At 38.5% G+C, this 22906-nt stretch overlaps 1 protein-coding gene across 1 annotated transcript in view; it reads right to left on the bottom strand.

Moving 5' to 3' along the window:
* Positions 1 to 63: 63 nt before the first annotated feature.
* LOC118244782 (cytosolic phospholipase A2 epsilon-like) overlaps positions 64 to 22906 on the bottom strand; it is a 30989-nt gene continuing 8146 nt past the window's right edge. Inside the window, exons 5-20 of the mRNA XM_050710847.1 lie at positions 22643 to 22683; positions 16107 to 16149; positions 15549 to 15612; positions 14137 to 14279; positions 13896 to 13985; positions 13185 to 13222; positions 11182 to 11317; positions 9224 to 9360; positions 7816 to 8038; positions 6779 to 6893; positions 5926 to 6063; positions 5542 to 5649; positions 4910 to 5101; positions 4272 to 4441; positions 3328 to 3514; positions 64 to 2519 (exon numbers count right to left, since the gene is read on the bottom strand). Coding sequence (XP_050566804.1) covers positions 2311 to 2519; positions 3328 to 3514; positions 4272 to 4441; positions 4910 to 5101; positions 5542 to 5649; positions 5926 to 6063; positions 6779 to 6893; positions 7816 to 8038; positions 9224 to 9360; positions 11182 to 11317; positions 13185 to 13222; positions 13896 to 13985; positions 14137 to 14279; positions 15549 to 15612; positions 16107 to 16149; positions 22643 to 22683 — 2034 coding nt within the window. The 3' untranslated portion in view covers positions 64 to 2310. The remainder of the gene's footprint in view (positions 2520 to 3327; positions 3515 to 4271; positions 4442 to 4909; positions 5102 to 5541; positions 5650 to 5925; positions 6064 to 6778; positions 6894 to 7815; positions 8039 to 9223; positions 9361 to 11181; positions 11318 to 13184; positions 13223 to 13895; positions 13986 to 14136; positions 14280 to 15548; positions 15613 to 16106; positions 16150 to 22642; positions 22684 to 22906) is intronic.

Raw genomic sequence — 22906 nt, 5'->3', positions numbered from 1 at the left:
GAATACACAAGACATAATGAGATGGAAGACAAAAACGAACAAACACATTACCATTGAGATTATGGAATTTAATTAAAAAATGGAACACAATAATTTCACTTCACTTTGCAATGGAATGAGAATTGATTGATAAATCTAACTTCACAGACATGCTATAACTTGAATTTCGTAAAAGGTTTGACATTTAAAGGTACCCTACCTTAAGAACTGGGTGCAACAAACACCATCCAAACATTAAACAGATGAAGGATGGATAACTAACAGATCACAAAAAGCAGTAGTCAAAGGAAATATTCCTAAAGAGATTGCAAACAGCTCAGTTTTAAGCCTATTGCAGGTTTTATAAATAAAAAATATTTTTGACACCCTGTTTCAAACAGATGATACTGAACTATTGGGAACATAAAGCACTGTGGAGTGATCTGAGGACTGGAGGAACTCCCTTAAAGAAGAAAAAGCCAGCTTTTGTATCAGCCAGCAGGACACAATGCAGGGATACCCCAAGGCTGACATGGGAAGGAGCATAGCTACGTCAGTGCAGTAATTAGTCATGGTTAGAAGATGGACTAATTAGTTCTTATGAAAAGTAGGGTTAATGTGGCTCAGGCTGTCTCATGCACCTGTCTGTCTTTTTTTCTGTCCTGTTGTTGAACAAGTTTTCCCTATAAAACAGACAGAAACAGCTTCCATCCTGCTCAGTTTCATTTCCACCAAAAAGGCCTAGTATCCATGACAGTCAAACCAAAGATAACCCTGGGAAAAACCCAGATCCCTTGAGCTGATTCTAGTGTTCTGGAGCTGAACCACAATTACAGTTGCTTCACACCATGCAGGGCTAATAATGTCAAGCTACACATGCAGTACTGCACGCAGTTACACCGTGTCCTTCGAAGTGCTGCAGTAGCATGAACACAATGAACACTTTCATAGGTCAAAAACATGGCCCAGTCCCTTTCTTTCACCACCCAAATTGCTCCAGATGCTCCTTCAGCTGTTTTTCCCATAGCACAGAAGTATTTTTTCTCCCATTTCCTAGAACTTGGTTCCATATAAACAAATTTGTCACTTCAGAGCATAATCAAGACTCTCCCCTGATCTCAACACCTGTCCTATCCTGGAGAGTTGGTCTTGTATTCATAGCAATAATAAGACCCTTTTATTATCAAAAGCCAGACAACCCCAAGCATCACCTGAGCTGCTGTGAACAGTCTCTTTGTGTATCACAGCTGCACAGTGCAGGGCTGCTATTGTGAAAGACTGAATTTGTCATCTAGCCATTGCAGAACTGTGAGAAAAGAGCCTCAGGCAACTATCTTCCCCCAGAAAACCTCTAGGATTTTTGACAATGAGGAATCACTCTTTCAGGATAACTCTGCAAAAGACCATTTGCAGGAAAGCATTGAACAGCTGCAAAACTATGCCTGGAAGGTTGTTCAAAAGGTCTTCTTTCATTGCCATATTCTGTGCAAGAAGCTAGCAGCCACTTCCCATCCTCTGAAACAAAACACTGGAAGGAAGACTGTTAACAAGAACAGTCAAGGCAGGTGAAGATGAGTGAGACACAAAAGCCAACAACAACTCCAAGAGCAAATGAAAGGAGGAAAAATTGGGAAACATGACTACTACTAAGGCTGATATATAGGTGGTTCTGTGAATAGCAGCTCAAAGAATACTTTTGACCATATGAAACAAAGATGACCTGATTCAGGGTGGGTTTTGATTAATTTTTTTTAATGGATGGTGAAAAATCTGTAGATTTTAACACTGATTGTAACTTGAAAAAAGCTTATTTTCAAAGACAGGTGAAGAAAGCCAGCTGATTTAAAAAATTTATAGTAGACAATCACATCAGAGATTACTTTCAGGGTGTCAATAATTAAGATAAGCAATGACAAACACAATGGATTAGCTATCGATGAGAGAAATTCCAGTTCAAGGGATTGCTGTTCTGCTGAACAGAAAAACACATATGAATACTGGTTTGATTCACATTTTTAATGTGCTACAATATTTCACTATCTCAGAAAATATGATATTAAATTATATGGAATGTATCTCCATTGGTAAAGTAACAAGGTAACAAAACTAAATGTAAATCTGCTGCTTTGAAATTTGTTTTTGATTAAACCACTGTAAATTACAATGTTCATCTGAACAGTCAATTAAATAGGAGGATTTGAAGTCCAGCAAGTCCTCAGGATGACATTTTCTACTGCAGATTAAAGTGTCAAGCATCAAACATTTTAATCTCACGAGATAACACACAACCCCAGAAATATCACATGGAAAGTTAAAACTAGCAGATGATGGCTAATAGTTTCTCTGCTTCCTCCGTGCCACTGCCATGCGCAAGGCCCGAATAATCAACTTCTCATTATTCAGGACATTGTAATCAGTCAGCTTCACCAGTTTGTCAAAATTCTCTTCACTGAAACACACCTCCCTTGTTGTAAATGGAGAGAGAATAGTGGAGACATCAACTTTGCCTTCAGACATCTCTTCAGGACTCCTTTCCACACCTGAGGGAAAAACCACAAGATGCACCAATCAGGTTTTATTGCAGCATGCGATTCCTATCATTCATTTAAGTAATTATAGGTAGAAAATGGAGATTTGGAGGGAAAGAGATGATTTGTCAGAGGGATGTAAAAGTGGTCCAATAGTATCATGTTTTTCAGTGTTTGTCCAAACCCGATGTACACCCAAATGTCTGGGAATGGAAACAGCACATATTATCAGCAGAAGCATTTGTAGACCACTCATTAGACAACAAAGTCTTGGCTGCTCAAACTAGGAAAGAGGAAGCAAGAGAAAAACAAATCATCTTATACTGGGCGAAATAACACTCACTGGAAGATCAGGAGAAATGATGGCCCTTCAGAGAGATATCATAGCTCATATTAAAAAAACAACAACAAAAAAAGAGATCTCAGTCCACTCAGTTCTGAAGTGATGAATGAATTATCCCCCAAAACTTCCAGAAGGTTGTGCTTCTTTTTGCAGAGAGTGGTGCATAACAAGTGCACGTCAATAGAGTAGAGAACCTGCTGCCTATGCTGTACATATTTTGGGAGTTTCACCCTCGTGCTATATTTACAAAATCCTGTGGAATAAACGCCGGTTTTCATCTCAGATGTATTACGAGAGCTTCTGTAATTCCTACAGTTCAGATATATTGAGACAGTATTTATTTTTGTCAGTGATGAGACTGCCAATATCAACACTAGAAAGAAGGTCAGAATTGACAGTGAGACATTAGATATGAAATGGAGAGGACACACCAGGCAATTGACTTTTTATTAAAATTGATAGCCACAGATGACTCACCAGGAGCTTTGTAATTCTTGAAGGTGTCATTTACTAGGGGAAAAAAGAGCACTGTTGGAGCTTGTGCACTGTCAGAATCTTCAAACACATAGCATTCCTTCAAGTTTTCCCTGTCTTCCTCGCTTATCTCAATTTTGGGAAACGGAATTCCTTGCCCCGATATGTATTTTGCAATCTGGTCCAGAGGCTGGATAAATGAATAAAATAAATAAGAAGAATCAAAAATCAGAAGAGATCTAGAGTTTTTTGGGGGCTTTTAAACAAAATAAAAACAAACAAACAATAAAAAACAACTTCAGCAGCTAACATTAATATTCCAAGGCTTGGATTTTCCTCTGGGAAGTTTTAATTAATGAATTAAAGAATTAATGAAGACATTAATTTTCAGAGAGAAACGGCTGTAACCACAGCATACATTACAGTTTATCTTATTTCCTTCATTGCTTCAGGCAAAACAAGAAAACAGTCACTTCATACAAACTTGCAAATACAGCCAAAAGCCAGAGGACTGATTTTACAGTTCCAATTAAACATGTTCTATAAATGGGTTCAGAAGGGAAAGGCAAAGAAACTGCAAGAACGGAGAAGGGACCAATCAGTCCAGATATTCTACATCACCTTGACTTCATTTTTTACAACTTTCCCAGTCTTTCTGTCCTCTGCATGGTTTGTGATTGTTTGCTAATGACTTCCTATTAACAACTATCAACATACCTTATGATCTCATAAAAAAAAAAAACACAATTTGTTTTAACAGCTATATTAACTGTAGGCCTATGTTTATTTTCATATTAATCTCTCTAAGTACACAACAGTAATTATATTACTTCTCATTATTAATCAAGTCCAGTTTCAGCCAGTCCATTTCCCTAAGACTGATATTAGAAAAAAAAAAAAAAAAGACGATGAAGGAAAAGGATCTCAGATTCCATGACTTTTCTTACCAGCGTCTGGGACCCTCCACTGTAATTTAAATGCAGGATGACATCCACCTCCCTTTTTGATCTCAAAAGTGGTGGGTAGCTGGTATTGATGAAAAATCCAGTATCAACCAGGGAGAGCTCATCATCTGCTGTTTCCATCAGTTTATTTGGGAAGGAGTCTATCACGGTGTCTGAAACCCAAATATTTCTTGTCAATAAGTGAAAAACAAGATTGACTGCTCCTCGTAGAAAGTTAAAGATGGAAGAATGGAACCCCCACTTTTCCCTGCCTTTGATGACTCACAAGCAGCACTGATTTACAGGAATAAATGATGCAATACAGTTCCTTCCTTCCTGGACACCTCATGCAGCTTTGGCCCTAAAGGATAGGTCACTCCTGCCTCCTCAGGTTGAGCTTGCATTGTCCACTAGAACACAATCCCCAGACAACCAAGTTCAAATTTACCCCCAAAACAAACAAACAAAAAAATGAAATGCATTTCAAATCTGATTCCCTATTTCTTCCATCTAAGGAAGGGAGAAGTGGAGTTTCAGAAGTCAGTCATGTTTCTCCCTGTCTCCACATCATAAATCCTAAATGAATTCCCAAGCCTAAACCTGCCCAAAATGTTACTGAAGAATGTGCTATGTTACTGTGCCTTTCCAAGTAGAGAATCCATCGCTCTCCAGGTACTTGCTGTGCATCTGGAAGCCTCTGATAAAATTGGGATACTGTGCAATTGTTGGGCGTCCCGTTAAGACATCTCGCAGAGCAGAGGAGAGGGTGGATGAGGGATCGAGTAGACATGTGTCAATCTCATAAGGATTCATGGACAGAAAGGGTTCTTCCTCTGCAAGAAAGTAGTAGTTCTGAGTTTAGGACACTTTCCTGAAACAATCAATATTTTTAAAAACTGAATAACTAATAAACACAGTTGTCACCATCCCAAACCTGAAGGTAAACCAAATGTAGTTATCAGCCCTGAAACTTATAACTCTGAGCCCAAATCAAACTCAGAATTACACTCTGAATTAAATGACAGCTACCTGCAGACAGCCATATCAAAGCAATAAACTCACCTCACACTCTAGGCTTCCTCAAATGATACACACCTCTGTTGCAGTGTGAGGTGCAGAGAAGATCCAAGTGCTAAAACACAGGTCAACAGCACTGGCCTTTGAACAGGAAACCTCCAGAAAACATGTGGCTGTCACTCAGCTGTAAACATTAGCTAACTTAGGGGGCCAGTCACTCTGGTGGTAAAAATAAATAAATAAATAAATATCTCACCAATATCTTTTACTCTGTCTCTGGTCCACCTACACCAGAAGTCCTCTGAATCAGCAGCCAAATTCCAGACATACATCACATCTATGGAAAATATACTACTCCACATGCCTGTAATGTGAAAGAGAGAATATAAACTGATCGATGGAGTAGTTTTGGAAGAATTTTAATTGATACATACCTTCAGTCATTCCCCTTGGATACTTCCTTTTTGTCTGGATGGATATCTTCGTGGGCACACTTGCTAAGTACATCCTCACTAATGCAACCTCACACCTGCTCAACCTGTTTGCTGGTGTCTTCACAGGGCTGTCCTCCACAAACCATGTGCTCACTAGCACCAGCTCTCTTTTGAGTAGGCCACTTCTCCCTCTATGCAATAGTCACCTTGCATGTAGCAGATCCGAGTTTCTGGAAGCCTCTTCACTAGCCTTCCCATAAAGAACTCGCTTCCAAAATGTTCTGCAGGAATAGACGCTCCGTATTTCAGGAGACTGACTTCATAAGGAGTGAACTCCAACCACTCTAATGGAGACAACAGCCAGATTGTGAAAAGGTGATAAAGTGTTAACTACTTCTAAACAGAATAGTGACTATGTACAAATTAAAAAGACACTGTCTAGCTCATAACATGCTGTTCACCAGCTAGTGCTGTACCTATATTGCTCACAGTATGCTGAGAGAACACATGATCCTTTCACACCAAGGAGGGTAGTCCTAGGCTGTGAAGTCTTTTGACACAGCAGTCTCCAGCAGACAAAAACCTTGGTATGAATGAAACTGTAAGCATTCGCTGCAGTTAATATTGCCCAAAAGCACATATTGCTCAGGTATAACATGGTTCCTTCAGGGCAACAGTGACAGAAAGCCTAACATTCATCTGGCATCATGTACTCAGCTGTTCATATTAAATAAATATTGTGAAAATCAATAGCAGAGGAAACAGTGATTTTTGTGCCACCAGACCCAAAAATTCAAAGTTCTCTAACTATTCCAAATAGGACTAGGTGTAAACATCACAAGTCAGTTTAATTAAAAAGTTCCTGTGACCAGGATAACTTGTGAGTTTAGCATCTCCTATGGTATAAATATGTTTTTGTTCCTAGCAACATTGAGAAACGATCTTTCTGTGATTAGAACAAAAGGACTATTGTGTTATTGAAGCTGATTACATCCAGTTAGTCTTAGTTCAGATTACTTAAATTATAAAAGTATTAGAAAACTAGATTATAATCATTACCTCTGAATGCCTGAGCACTATAGTTGGACTTGAGGTTGATGGCCACATAGATGGGCAACGGGTTCTGACCATTATCCACTGCCTGCCGCTGATCGGAGAGTCTATGTTCGTCTTTCTGGTTTTAATTAAAACTGGTTAATGGAATGAGGTGACAAACAACTTGTACTTGAAATTATATAGTGTGAACTATGACCTTTATCCAGACTCTCCCTCCTGATTTCATCTCACTGGACTGTTCACAAGTCTATCTGCCTTGGAATATTCCAAACTTGGCAAGTATCCCGCAAGTAGCAGCCCCTATATGGGTTCTCAGATTTTGAGATACGCAGAGAAGTTGAGTGTAGATCAGCAAGGAAAAAAACAGTTCCCAGAAATAAATACGTGGCTAAGTGAAAGGTAAGGTACTTTCCTTGGCTGGATTTCAGGTAACAGATTTTATCAGATTTTAATATCATTCTCAAGTATATTCATATGCAAGAATACATTGTATTGCACATGACAATGTAAAACTTCCTTGTATAAACATAAACCAGGAGTAAACTATTAAGTTATGCTATTTTAAAAGTAATGATATTTCTGTCAATCTTTCTTAAGCCTTGATAACATATTTAAAGAATGGCCTTTCCTACTATTTGAATAATCCCCCTATATAAAGCCTGTAACTAAAGCACTTTGTAAAAGCATATGTTCAATTATGTGAGTGAAGTAAATTATTTCTAATTTATAAGCACCTCTTCTAGTCATGTTTCGTAGTATAATGTTCAAAGTGATTAGGGTACATTTCCAAATACATTTTTCATATGGATTTTTCTTTCTTTCTCAAGAAGAGAGAACACTTTTGAAATGCCACAGCTCCTTCAAGGTCAACCTCACTTTAAAATAAGAGTAGTGTTTTAATAATGAACCTCAATATACAGCATTTAATCAAACACTAATTATTTGCATTAGTAGTACTTAACAGCATCCCAGGATTTATTTTTTCTCCTTTACAGTTATAGATGTTCATCAGGCTTCTGGGAAAAAAAAAAGAATAATACCTTATCATGTAGCATGGATTCAATGACAAGCCCCCACAGGTCTATGAAAGATGTGTTATGTCCCTCCTTAGTCCTCTCCATCAGGTCATTATAATAGTACTTCAGACAGTCCAGACTAAAACAGCAGATCTTGTTTTTGGTTACTTGCTTGCGAGCTTCCTTGATCGCCTCTTCCAGATATTTTTGTGACCAATTAGCATCTTCATACAAATTTGCCATTGTCCTGAATAAACATTGGAAGGGAACAATGAAAGAGAACTGTGTAGTTTGGCTTCGGACAACATTTTTGCAAGCTATTTGCCAGTTTCAATTCATATGCGAGTTCACAGCTGAAAACTAAACACACTTGTTCGCCCTCAAAATGAGGGGATTTCAAAACCTCTCCCAAGCTTTCCTTGCTTTGATGGTATGACTTTGCGGGCTCAAGAATAATCTGAGAAATTCAAGGAACTAAAAAACTGCCCACGGCTATTAAATACACTGACTCCACAAGTCCGCAGAAAATCCTTTTCTTGTAAGGTGGGAAACACTCTAGGGAACAGTCACTACAAGTTTGCTCTAGTCTAATACTTTTTCCCAGGTATCTGCTGCTGACTCCTGTCTGTGAGAGGACTGGCCAGTTCTCGGGTCTGTGGCATGTCCTGGTATCACCAGTCTTATCTGTCTCCTCGAAAGCACAGACAGGTACACTCAGATCTCCACATGCATCAGAGAAGCTGAAAGAATACTTAGACAATCCTGCCATTAAGTTTTGGACGTGTATAAAGGACTGACAAAATTCACCGAAAAAACTGTCTCCACTTTCAGACAAGTGTAGAGGAGTGGATCTAGCTAGAACCCACATGATTAAATACTTTAAAGGTGTTTTAAATGTGACATTGTCTGCTGTATACCCACTGGGAAAAGAGAGCACTTCATAATGAGCAACAGTAATTGCAGTCTGTCTGAGGCTGGTAACTCAGAGTCATTTTCTGGATCATCTTCAACAACATTAATTCCACTAGACCCAAAAACGTCCTTTACCAGAGGAAGATGCACTCTAAATCCAAAATGGAAGTGAGATTAACCAGCAAATGGCAGGCATAAATTCTTCTTCCCATCTTTCTTCAATTTCCCGTATAAAGACAAATTCACTGCATTCAGTCTAAGGTATAATTGGTAAAATATGAAAAGGTAATATTTCATGTAAATGCTGTATCAGGCATAGACTGTGTCAATGTGGTGACAAAGCAGCCGATGAATGTGATGATCACTTATTGGGTATGTTTTGTTTCTCGGTTCTAGGTGGAAATGAGAAAATTGAAATCTTTTGCTTTACTAAATGCATCATAAACTGATGGCGCTGTACAAATAATCAATAATATCAAGCACAGAGAACAAACATATATCTTGTTTGGGTCATTCTTACCATGTGGTACCCGATAAACCACCGATGTAGGAAATACAGTCTAACAGATTGAGTTTCTGGAGACCCAGTAGGCTGCCATACATTGCTGTCAGTGATCTCGTCCCTCCCCCAGTAGTCGTGATGGCCACCACTGGCACCTGTTCAACACAGCAAGGGAAAATGATAGAAAAAGCCATGCACATACTAGAGATGAGCCTCTTACTGGAGAAATCACATAATAGGTTATAGGCACTGATAGCAAGCAATGGCATTACTTTGTGTAAAAAGGGTGTGATGCAAAAGGTTTCCATCGTCACCATCTGATTGATTGGAGAGGTAAGGCTCACGTCTTACCCACTCAGATTGGGTTGGGGGAAGTTGTTTACTTAATATGTAATTGGAAATCAACCTCATCACCCTGGAATTCTTCTCAAGGTGTATTATTAGAAGCCGGCATAAAAAAAAAATACAGGATTTACCATGGCAGTGCAGATTAGGGATTCATGATTCTGCCTCTAACAATGATCAGTGTCTCAGAAGAATGTACAGCACCCTGTAATCAGCCAAACCACACAATAGCTGAAGCCTTCCTGACCTCAGGCCAGAAATTACTTTATGTCCTGAGGCACAATCATTGACAGAGCTTTTTTTTTTTTTTCCTTCCTAAATTCCAAGTGCAATTGAAGAGACTATTCTTCTCTTAATCTTTTCCTAATCTAGTACACCATTTGCTTCCGTTAACATCTTGAGTTGTGTGGATGCTTACGTGCTGTAAGGGAAATGTCTATTTTTACCTTTCAAGTACTAACTTCTAATTTCATCAAGTGATCAACTGTTCTAAAGACAATGAATAGAACTTGAAGAAATTATTTCTTCCATCTTATAAAACTAAAAGAAACAAAAATAGCTGTTCTTCCTACCCTGAACTTAATAAGAACTTAAAATATAGGAAATTATACAATAATAATGAGGAAAAATCTGATCATCTTCATTCAAATAAGAAAAAAATTTAAATATATATTTTAGGAAAAGGTAAAACCAACTTTTTCAGCACAAATTAAAGTTCTAATGATACCTTTGAACTGAAAATATACATTTTTTTTTTTAAGTCGGTAAACAAGGGAGTTGGGATATTTTCAAAATTGTGAGATTAAATACATGAATAGCAGTGCCAGAGTAACTAGACTTTTTTCAAAAACAAACTTTCGTTTTACCATTTTGGCCTTACCATCTCAACCGTTTTTCCATGTCTCAGGAATCTCTCAGACAACTACGTAAAAGTGTTCCCTTTTGTTTTAACTGTCAGCTAACAAAGATTCTTGCAGTTGGTGTGTTCGTACTTTTTTGATTTTCTACAGTCCAACTAGGCTTAAGCAGTTACAAAGCTTATACTGAAATATGGAAGCAGGAGCAGGACCTACAGTGATAAAGCTAAACAACTTATAATCAACAATTTCATCTGTACAGCTCAACTATGCTACAAGATTCACTCTCTTTTTCCAGCTTGACAGATTTATCCCGATAGTCATTTTTCCCAACAATGCATCTTTTCTGCTGCAGAAATGAACCGAAGTATTTTTAATTGTGGTTTCTGTGTGAAAATTTAGCTTCCTCATCTCAGAATCCTCTTATGAATGCCATGAATATCGCCTTGCCTCTCCTACTGAGCTAGAGCAAGCTACTCCCCAAACAGCACCCCCCAGCTGTTCTGTATCTGCTCACCATAACTTTTCTTCCTGAGACACATGAGCAATACCAGGAATAAACAGGAATGGGTTAAACTGTGTCTGTAAAGGCACATCATGCCTTCTCCACACAAACGAGGACACTGGCTTCTCTTGTGAATCTCTTATTCTAGGTGGCTGGGCCTGCCCTAGAACAGCAGGATTAATTAAGCTATTTTACTATTTCGTGTTTCAGTTTGTGATCCAGGCCTCAATCCCTGAAAAAGAATCACTACCAGGGACCATATGGCTTGCCTCATGCTCTTTAAGATCTTCCTCCAAATTAAGAATTTTTTTCAGAGCAGCAGCGACATATTTCTTCCTTTTCCTCAGAAAGTCCTGTTCCTCCATGCACAGGCTAAACCCCAAGCGCACATCCAGGTCTCCTGAGCTGGAACAGACAACAGGACAAATCAATGCACATGTCAGTTATAGCCAATTTCAGGACCTGTAAGGGCAGTTAGTCAGTAAACTCCACAAACAAGCTATTTCTAAATCTTCTTCTATTTCTTGATCAATATGTAAAGAAGCATTTCTATTGGCAGCAAGAAGTAGTGAAGATAAAAGGAGTGTCCAAGGCACCTTAGATTTCTTGTGAATTAGGGCACAAAAGGCAAGACACACAAGCTAGAGAAAGACTGACAAAAGAGGTGTGTTTTTTCCTGTATCTATTCCATTCTATCACCACAACATCCTGGAAAACTCAACTGATGCCAACATCACCTGTTCTCAGGTTCTGACTGCTCACTAACATTATCTGAAAGTGAAGGTCTCAATGAGGAGTTTGATGGAGCTTGAAATCACAGAACACGTCCCACACCATCACCCCGCTGCTCAGACCGTCCCATGAGGTCCAGCTAGAACTGGAAGCTTTGCAGCATTGCCTGTCCTTGCTTATGTTGGATAAATAGATGAGTAATCCTAGGCAGTGCACATGACCCTCGTGGTGAGCATACTTTCTGCACACTGTTCTGCCTTTGTTGGTTTGTGGTGGTCGCTTCACCTGTGCTTATCGATATGCTCACTCGCAGCTACACTGATTTGTAATGCCTTTCACCTGTGTGCTGAATAGATTTCTAGGTAAGCATTTACAAGCTTCATCCTGCAAATACATAAGAATATCCGTCATTTTTTTCTGCAAAGGCAGCCACACTGAATTTTCTCCCCTGAAAAATGTGAAGTACAAGCCAAAGGTTTTGCAGAAAAAAAGTACAAAACCAAACAAATGGCAATTAAATTTTTTGTGCCTTTCGAAGGGGCAAATATGCTTATTACTGAAAAGGGCGCTCAGCATTACCCAAATCTTGTGTATCACATCCCCCTCTAGTGGTTGCAAAATATTATTTTGAACATTACTTTCACCAGTATTCCACAAACACAAATGTTTCGAGGGTTAATGTTAGTATCTTCTGTTCTCCAGAAAAATTTGTACATGATAGCTTAATTTTGAGAACAGAATAAGGTGATTTGATTGACCTAAAAGCAAGCAACTTTTTTAGTGTAGATGTAAAAACACTAGTGCTTTCTTTTGTTCAGTTGCTCTCTCTATAATATGTAAAATTGACATTTCAGTATGGGCTGAGATTGATAAGGTAGATCTCTGTCCTATGCTCTAAATTTTATCTACACAAACTCCTCCCATGCTCTGAATATCTGAGTTGCTTCCCCTGCATATGTCACACAATAGTGAGGTTGTTAGTGGTTGAGTTAACCATACAGAGTCTTCAGCTGTACCATAAAGCCTCATTCTTTTCAATTTTACCCATCACCGCTGCCATTCTGTTCCTGTGAGGTGCAGAGGTGCAGCTGGTCAGGTCCAAGTTCATATTTTGCTCAGAAGCAGAAGGGACAGAAGCCAGGCTGCCCTTCAGTTTGATTGTTTGGGAGTTTGATTTTTTTGTTTGTTTGTTTTGGTGAGCTTGCAAAGTCAAAGAGGGATAGAGTTTATTTCACTCATTATGCCAATAGACAGATTTGCATAAAGTGGTAACAAAAATAATATGCAAAAAGTGTAATTTTATTCATGTCTAAGAATGGTAGTCATAAAATGAGATAACTTACTCTGAAAAAAAAAAAAAGACTCAAACTCACATTGACTTGCATGATCCTGAAACTACAATGGATTTGCACTTACCTCAGGCACCACCTGAGTACAGGAGAAAGCACTCACATGGTGTTTTCCTCTCTCCACTGACTAGAGAACAAAATAACTTGTTTACAGTAATCCTGCACACTAGGACAAGAAGAGGCTATCTTACCATTTTCTTGCTGTCAAGCACACCTCAAAGGACTGATCCTAGAAATCAAGAAAATAAAGTTAATTACCACCAAACTTTAAAATATTTCTTTCCTTCAAGCTCACGCAAGGCTCATTCAGTAAGAAAGGAGCTTCTCAAAAGATAGTTCATATGACTAGGATTCATATTGTTCTGGAACCAAATTCAGTATTATCTAATAAGCTTCCTTGGGACAGTGAACTTGCATGTTATGCTAATTCACAGCATGCACACTTAGAACGAGCACAAGAACCAGAAAAGTTATCTCACTGAAAAAAAAAAATTATATATATATGTATATACACACAAACCACTCAACATCAATATTTAGGCAACATCTGAATTAAAAATCCTTCCAGAATATAAGCTTAATAGCTATTGTAGAATTACCCCAATAACCATAAAGAAATTTTGGAATGCATGTGCATATGACCATCACTTTTGTTCCTTGAAACCACCTAATTCTAATTTTGGTATGTGGCTTTGCAAAGATTTAACTATTATTACAGCGATTGCTACCATCTGCTTACTTTAAAAGCAAATAGGACAGTCTTATTTTTTTAAAAAAACATTTTGAATAAATATCCATGCAATTTTACTCAGTGATTTTGCTCAGTTAGTAACCTTATCTCTAGCAGGATATAATTAAACACAATTTGAAACTATTTATTTCAAAAGGTTCACAGAACTCACCTCTTCTACCATTATTTCCTTCTGCAAAGGGAGTGAATTCAGAGGGAAAGAAAGGACCCCATATTTCTGTGTTTCATTTTTATCTGCCAGCTGAAACAATGTGAAAAACAGTGGGGATGCATGTGAAAGGTTTATCATCTCTAGTACTTCTCTTAAGAGGGCTAGTTGGCTTCACTGTTTACATTCAGTTCTTCTGCTAATTTCACTATGGTTAATGTTAACGTACAGAAGGGGCATATACCTCTTCTGGTAATGTGATATCCAGTCTTGTCTGGTCATTTATGACACAGTGAAATACGATGTTCTGAAGAACGGGGTCAGCGCCCAGTGAAATCTTCTGGCTTCCTTCATGGGATCCTTTCACTGTAAACATAAGCTCCTGATCTAAACAAAAAGGCAGGGAACAAAGAGAATTTTAACTATTTTTTAACTATTCCAAGCAAACATGCATAACTGATAAATAAAATCTGCCTTTAACATGTATGCTTTTTGTCTGACCTTTCTCACACCACAATCATTAAGTAGACTATGGGTGGCCAAAAGAGATCAAAAAATAATGTAAAACACTTGGTAGATCTGTATAAATCATTAATACACAGAAATCACACACTTTTGAAGTCCTGTAGTGTGTCATTACGCTTTCCATAAATACATAAAACCAAAACTTAGATTTAAAGGTGTGTCAGTTTAAAGAAGCTTTGGATAATTCACACAATTAAAAAATCATTTATTTAATATCAGTCTGTTCTGGTTCATCTTGTATATTTTATTGTATGTCATATTTCCTAGGCAGGCATTTCAGACTCAAAATCATGCAGAAATACTTGACACATGCCCTCTGCCATTACTCCTCCACGATAATTGTGTCACCAAAACTGAAACTGCCTGCCAACGCAAAAGCTGTTTCTTCACAGAGAAGTCTCGACATTCACAGAGAGATTGTATGCTGTTCCCTTGTAAGATCATTGTGTAATTTTAAGTGACTAGCTTTTCCTCCTCATGCTACATTTCAGACTGAATCTTCTTACCATACAACTCAGCCATTGCTCCCATTTTCTTCATAAAGGTCAATTTTCCATTCATGAATTAAGTAGAAATAACTGATTTCTTGAGATCTGCCCCATGAGCACCATTACATGAGCTGTTTGTTTTAACTGAATGAACTTAAAGACTATTGAGGAGTTTTGCTATATTTATAAGGGCTATATTTTACAGACAAAATCCTGTTTTGGTAGTGGTTTGCATACTCAACCCCAAATTAAACATATAGGATAAGCCTTCTCTATATTAAGTTGATTATAAGAAAATTTTTTAAGGATTCAACTTAGTTAACAGTTTTAATTTTGAACTGACAATAACTAAAGAGAATGCACTCCAACCCACCACCACCCCCCCCCCCCCCCCCCAAAAAAAAAAAATATCTGGTATATATGGCATTAGTTTTGCATCAATTTAAGATCTGCCAGGGAACCAAATACTTGAATAACTTGAGTTTAACAGATACAATCTTTCTGCAAGGCTGAGCATGGCAAAGCTAAGTGTTGTGTGACACAGCTAGTGTAACATGTACAACAGATTATTAGTTTTTCAACATCTGTTATGACAACTGAATCACAACACAAAAACAATAGGTTAATGAAGCAATAACCTCACTTGTGGATTGCTGCTTCAGCTTGCCTGTATCCACTCTAACCTCCAAACAGGAAACCTCGCGTGCCTGCAATAAGAGAGGATAAACGATGATTAAGAGATGTGTAAATATCTTTGCAAGTTATTCATACTGTCCTTCACCAACCCCTCTAGCTGATCAATGGGCAACATAATTATCATCTATTATTATCTGCTCAGATGACATAAGGATAATACTGACATGGTATTTTTTCTAGGTTGGAAAGTAAAGAGAAACAATTCATGAGCTGCTTGAACCTGGAGAGCCAATGAAGTGATAAAGATGAGACCTATTCAAAATAACAGGTGTATTGAGATACCAATCTCTTTTTATGAGTGTTTTATCACTTTCTTCATTAACCCTTGTTAGTTCTGGGCATAATGTATAAACAATGGGTACAAAATTACTCATTAGTGCCAACTACAGACCTTTATTCTCAGTAGGACAACCTGGCTGACAGTACTGGCTTTGGGACATAGCTCAGTTTCCAAAGTTAAAAGTATTATGCGGTCATAGGGAAGATAGTAAGAAATAAACATTACCACTAGTACTCCATTAGTAATGATGCCATCAGGATAGTCCAGACTGAAAAATAAAATGGAGAATGCAATGTTATCCATGGAACAAATCGGATAAACATTTGATTCTATCTGTTAATACATAGCTCATTTCACTCACCCACCCCACCCCACATCAGCTTTGACATTTAATGTTCATTCTCATTCACAAATTCTTCAAAGCTGTTAACAAGCAAAATTTTAGCAGACCATCCCATCCCTCTCTCACAATAGAATACGAAGCTGGGCTTTTACTGCTGTGGTTTTTCATCTTTGCTTTAGAAAAACATGTAATGAATACTGATGCAGAACATAAAGATTGAGGAGAACTGGAGGCTGTTGCATCTGTCCTGACTGTTTCAAGCATTATACAGTTTGACCCAAGTTTTTATCCTTGAAAAACTATTTGTTCAGTTTTCCACAGGGACATTAAGGTGGGAGACATTTTACTCACTTCTATAAAAAGATTTGCAATATGGACATGAAATTTTAACATATCACTATTTGAGAAGATGTGTTTCCACTTACCCATTTAAGGGCAGAAGTAGGTTCATATACTGCAGAAACCAATTTTTATAAATATTTTTCCCTCAAAAAATAAAACAAAGCACACACCACACAGGCAGTTCCTCATTAAAGATATCTTATAATTTAATATCTTATTAAATTGCCATATCTCATATAACTTATATTAGTCCTAAGGGAATACGCAAACACAGAAAATTATAAGGCTTTAGCATCAGCTCCTCAATCTGACGCAGACAGCATGAGTCATTTATTCAGACTTTACAAACTACAGATTACACATCCTGTAGTCTCACAGTTACATAGTTAAGATGTGTATTTAATCTCAGCAGAAACTATGCAATAAGCTTCCTTTACAATCAGATTCATGACTTTATTAACAAATTAGATTATTTTTCATAAACTATTAGATACCAGCACAAACACATGACAAAAAATAGCTAAATGCAGCAAACACCACTCAAGAAAAACCATACAGTGGAAAGAAACAACAGTTAAGCACTGGAAAACATTACTTAAGAATTCTGTAGGATCGTCTCATACTGAAAGTATATTTTAAGTTCAAAGAACATCAGGCATAGAATTCACGCAGGTGTTTCTACCTGTTTGTAGGGAAATGGACTTAGTTACTACTCAAGATTGCTCTCAGACCCAAACTTCTGTAGTTACTTAATTTGTAGTCAAACAGTTTTAATATTACATGTCAGATAGTGTCACTATCCTAAAATACTTCATTAAGTAATTCAAGGAAAGCAGAGAAAGAGCTTGACAGATATTAAGATTTCAGCCTGCATACCCTGGTAAAACGAAGGTGGAAAGATAGGAAAAGATGTCCCTAAATGGAGATAAGCATCCAGTACAGTGTAGTGTTATTTCAGTTACTGGTATCAGCGAAGTGTAAAGTTAGACGGATAATTAGGAAGTCCAAAAGCTTCTTCCACCCTTCAAAGAGGGTGGAAGAACATGTACTGTTGCACAGAACAGCTTGGAAGACTCCTAAGAAGAGCAAGGATAGCACAGGCTTTAAGCACTAACAGACGAGATGTCCTGGGGGGGGGTGGGGGGGGGGTCAGTTGTGTGGACACAGCTGTAAAGCCCAGCTGCTGTCAGCTGTTGTTTACTCCACATTATGCTTTCAGCCTTTAGACCTTGAGTTTCAAGGCTTCTGCTATTCAAAGCACAGGACACTTACTATCTGTTAATTTCCCTAACACACAGTCTATCACACAGCCCTCATTACACATACTAACACTTCTGCTCTCTGCTCCATCACAACTTGTGATTTGTGGCCTTTATAATGCAGGTCTCAGTTCTATTAAGCAAACTGAGAGCACACTGTTGCCTGCAGCAGGGGAAGCCAAGAACAGGTATATGGATGCCTCCCCCACTGAACTTCTGTTGAACAGATACCTAAGACTATGGTGGACTTTGTTACCCATGGGATCATTTCCCATCCTAAGCATCTGCAACACCTGCTCCAGATCACATCGTCTTTTCCTCCTTCAATCATACCTGGTTCATAATGAAACAGTCAACATTGTCAGGAAGTTACAGCCACATGGATTCCCATATTACAGCTCCAATTTAAAATAGAAAACCATACTGTTTCACCTGAGAATCTGGATTTTTGGATACCTACGTACAGTATTTTAGTTCTTTCATGGATACAGCTTCCCATTCTTTTAGTGGTTTCCACACACTATTGTCTACTTTTCTGATGACCTGAAAGATGGAGGACGGTATGATTTCAATAAAGAAAATTTTATTAGCCTCAAAGATTCTTTGGTGGTTGTATTTCTTGACTTAAAACTTCTGCTTTAAGTGCTCCTTGAGGACTTGTGACTTCCTGCCACAAATACAAATATGAACAGCACACTTAGCCCTTGGTGGATTGAGACTCAGCCCACTCAGAGTTTTCTCAGCAGTGCCCAAACCAAACTGCTGGCATGAGCTGCTGCTCCCCACACGCAGAGGGAGGAAATTTCTCAAAGCAACACAGCAGAACTACAGAAAGAAAAAAAGGTTTTTATTTTCTAAAAATCATGTGTTTGCCATATTGCAATAATTAACATTCAAGTTTTATACAGCTTTTTGTACATCTATTTACATTTATTTGTGTTAAGTGGGCTTTGTTTTAAACACTTTCACATTTGGAAAAAATAAAAGAGAAGGGAAGAGCTGATGGGAAAGGTTGTATAAGAGTAGTCCTTCATTCTTCTAAGAACTGTTAGAGATGCAACTCCTCAACTCAGGATTTCTGAAAGATAGAAAGAGGCCAAAAAGAAAATCAGCGGACCTGGAAATACCCAGGCCCCCTCAGACCTCTCCTTGGAAATTTGAAGTACCTTTTAGTTCATCAGAAGTCTCTTTGTGGCCACTTAATACCAGGCCTAAGTCTTCAGTAAAAGTCAGAGGGGAGGGGGATGTTGAGGGAGCGAAGCCACCTAGTCCAGCGGGACCCTGTCCCCGTAGCAATTCGTAAAGGCTCATGTTGTTGCTGGACCCTATCAATTGAAACACAAAGGAGAAAGCCCACGTTACCATTGATAATCACCACAAAGTAACACAAAAAGCACTAAGAGATGCAAATCTGCAACCTGTGTACAACGACCTTACCTTTTCTGTCACTGCTGCTCAAGAGCAGCAGCTCTCACGCCAGCTGGGCTCGTGCTATGGGCCCATAAAACAGGTGTTTGCAATCCCTTGGCTCAGTTGCTGGTGAAAAGGCACTTGGAGGAAGGAGCATGCCTTCCTCTCTGTGTCGTTAGGATCAAACGTCTGGCTCAGTGCCTGCCACAGGTAGTGGCAGCAAAGAGGGGTGCATTTGCAGGTACTGCAGGCAGTGACGCAAGAGTCAGGCAAAACTAGAGAAGGTATTTATGACGCAGTTGTGGAAACCAAGTTACCAAAGAAGAAGTTTTCTTACATTTTAAGCCAAAGATAACTGGAATGAACGCCAGAACCAATTTCAGAAAGATCAATGATGTATCATGAGGGAATTTTTAAAATGATGTTTCGTAAAAGTAACCCAAAACACAATTTTTGCAGTGAGGTCAATAGGCAAACTAAAATAGGCAAGTGACAAAGCCATTCTTGTAGGTGCAATCCAGGAAACTTTCTTGGCCTGGGGTTACACCTCATGTATGATATTATTCATCTGAAGTGCTGGAAAGGAAGAATGGCCTAATACAGTAATTTTTGCAACTGGTAACCTGTAGTCTGGAATGTAGATGTGGAAGGAACTACTTCAAATAAATAGTGTCAGACAATGTTCTGATGGTAATCATTTCCAAGATAAACTGCCATATTTAAAAAAAAAAAAAAAAGAAAAGCATATTGTCATTGTTCTCATCACAATATCAGATTTGTAGAAACTGTGCTGCATGGTAAGCTATACTTCCTATCATCGCTGTAGTTGGCTGTCCCCCTCTGAAAATTATCTCTCATCTCTGTCAGCACTTCTCCAGACCAGCAATGCTTTTGGGATAGCTTAGCTGTTTAAAGTGTCTGCAAAAATTATGGGAAGAGGCACTTGCACAGTCTTTTATTTGGTTCCCAGATCACTAAATAGCTGGTGATCTCTTTCTGAAGAGATCTTTTCCTCAGTACTTTTTTCCAAAGCTTCACTGGGTCCCCTCCATTGCTTGGGCTCAGCAGCCACCAGTTTACCCTCAAGTTTCAATAGTTAAACCTTGATTTGGGGAACCCAGCCTCTTCAGTTTCCTTTCAGCAAGGAAGTCTCTTTTGTTATCTCTGACTGTACTACAGCATCTCAGCAGGAAAACAGTGACACTAACATACTTTAGTCTCTCCACAGAGTATGTCCATAATTGTTCCTGGATGCTGTTCCTTTTCCTGGTGTCAACTCTCAATCTGGGTGTCCTTCTCAATGGGAGAAATAGTCAGCTTTTGTTTCAAAGTTAATATCATTTTTCCAAGGGCTCATTTTATCTCTCTGGACCACCAAGGATCTTAATTTGGCCACTGGGCTCTGTTCTCTTGCCAAAACCTGCTGAGCTTGTTCAATACAGGCGAGGTCAATTTGGTCCATAGCTTTCTGATGACCCATCTCAGCTATTTCAGTATTTCAGACTTTTTCAGGGCTCCATAGTTTAACAAAGGTAATACAGCCCATGTTCTCTAATTTTAGTCCACCAAACCTTTCCTTAAAGGTTTATTTTAAAGGATTATTCCTGACATCACATTTTTCTACACTGAGGGGGAAAAAAAATCCCTCTCCAGGTTAAAATTAGTACATTAGTCACTGAGGTACCACACTCCATGAATAAAGAAGTGGATCAGAAGTGTTCTTGTTGTAGCAAATGATTCATGATTTTGATCTGTTTTTAAAAAACTCTTCCTTGGGACTGCCAAGGGTCCTTCTTACTTGCAAAGGCCCAAACATCATCTTCCAACCAGTAGAATTCTCTACTTCCAACCAGCAGAATTCTCACTCAGATAGAAACTGCAGAAACTGGTTCATCTCTGACTGTATCTATAAAACATGTCTCCAGGAAAATGCAACTGGCTGCAAGGTCCAAAATAATAGTTTCACACACAGCCAGCACTCACATGCTTCAAGAATTCCAGCCTCTGCCCCATATACAAACCCACCCCTGCACAACACCCAAGCCAAAAACCTGCCCAGCGGTCCCTCTTCAAAAAAAACAGGATTAACAAGAGTATGATTCTATGTATCAACTTCACAAGCCATCCTCTAACTAGAAAGACCTTGGATAGACTGTGTGGGATATCTAGTGCAGCTCCTTCCCCATTGCCATTATTGATTTCATGACACCAAGTTGCGATAGGCACCATTTGGCTTGCTGGTGCAGGGCCTTCTGACAGTTTAGGTACACAGTAAACAACAAACAACCCACACTGGTGAGTTTCCATGAGCTGTAATAGGAGAATTTAGGACTTTTTTTTTTTTTTTTTTTATCTCTGATGGCTCTTTTCCTTGTGAAGAGAGACTTATGCATTCATAACACTGAAATACTGCTCTTTCTCCAGCAATTCCTAATTTCTAGCAGGAATAAACACACTACTCAAATTCTTCACCAAGATATTACCATGACAAGCCTCCCAGGGTGACCCAAATACCTGGTCAAGGTCTCAGCAATACCTCCCACCTCTAAGGTTGTTTTAACAACACTTTCAGTCCAGTAGCATGGATCAAACTGATAACAGAAATCCTTTCAAATAACTGCCCTCAGTCATAAAGCATATTATGGAGATAGACACAATCCTGCCTCAGACTCCCTCTTCTGGTGGTGTGACAAGCTCACAAATTTCCCCACAGTATGAATTCGCTGAAGCAAACATGTTCCCGAAACAGTTAAACACCTGAGCTCCACTGACAGCTTTCAAGCCGAGCAAGTGAAGCTGGTGCTGCTCCTCCAGTTTTCCTGGTTCCTCAGTCCTCAGCCTCCCACAGTGACCTTGCTCTTTTCTTTATGCAGAATATTTAGTTCCTCTCCTTGCTGGAACTGATAATAAAGTCTACCACATCTCCCTGTGTGTAGCCAGATGAGCTAAATATATCAAGTTACAGGAGAGCATTTCTTTTTTTTTTTTTTTTTTTTTTTTTTAAACTCTGTGGATTTGAAAAGCAACTTCCCCCCAAAAGAGATAATATAAGATATTAAGGCTTGGCATTCCTTCTTCTAAGGGTCAAAGATTCTTGAATAATGTAGATCTCCTTGTTCTTCTTCATGCAGTAATCCAATGAGGAAAAGAGGACTGGAGAAAGTAGGTGCCCAGGAGGTATTAGTCACCCCAGAGGCAATAGCCAAACTGGGCAAAAATTGCTTTTTCAGATATTTAAAATCTAAAAATCTGTATTCTGTAATCCCAATTTACTAGACTCAAATGAAAATATCTAGATACTGTGTTCAGAGAATGTAGGTTTGAGAAGGACTGTCACAGATGAACCAGCTTTCCCGACTTTTTACACTGAATACAACAGTTTATATAGAATTTAGGACTTTACTCACGTGTTCTGCAATGTGAACTCCACCTCCAGTTCCTCACGTGCCTGAAAAGTGAGAAAAGGAAGAGGAAAGGTATATTACTTTTCTTCATAGCTTCCCTCACACCAGTTGCATATCATTTGTAAAATGTATATTTATAATAGCACTTGGGAAAATTCCCTGAACATAAGAATACTTTGCAGAAGAAATTGTGTTGCCAAATAAAGACGTTTAAGATACTGAAAATGCATTTGCTAAAAATAGTATTTTGGCATCTAAAGCTCATAT

This window comes from Cygnus atratus, chromosome 5 (assembly GCF_013377495.2).
Source record: "Cygnus atratus isolate AKBS03 ecotype Queensland, Australia chromosome 5, CAtr_DNAZoo_HiC_assembly, whole genome shotgun sequence".
Lineage (NCBI taxonomy): Eukaryota > Metazoa > Chordata > Aves > Anseriformes > Anatidae > Cygnus > Cygnus atratus.
Note: the sequence above shows the minus strand (reverse complement) of the source record. Positions and strands in the feature narration are given on the sequence as shown.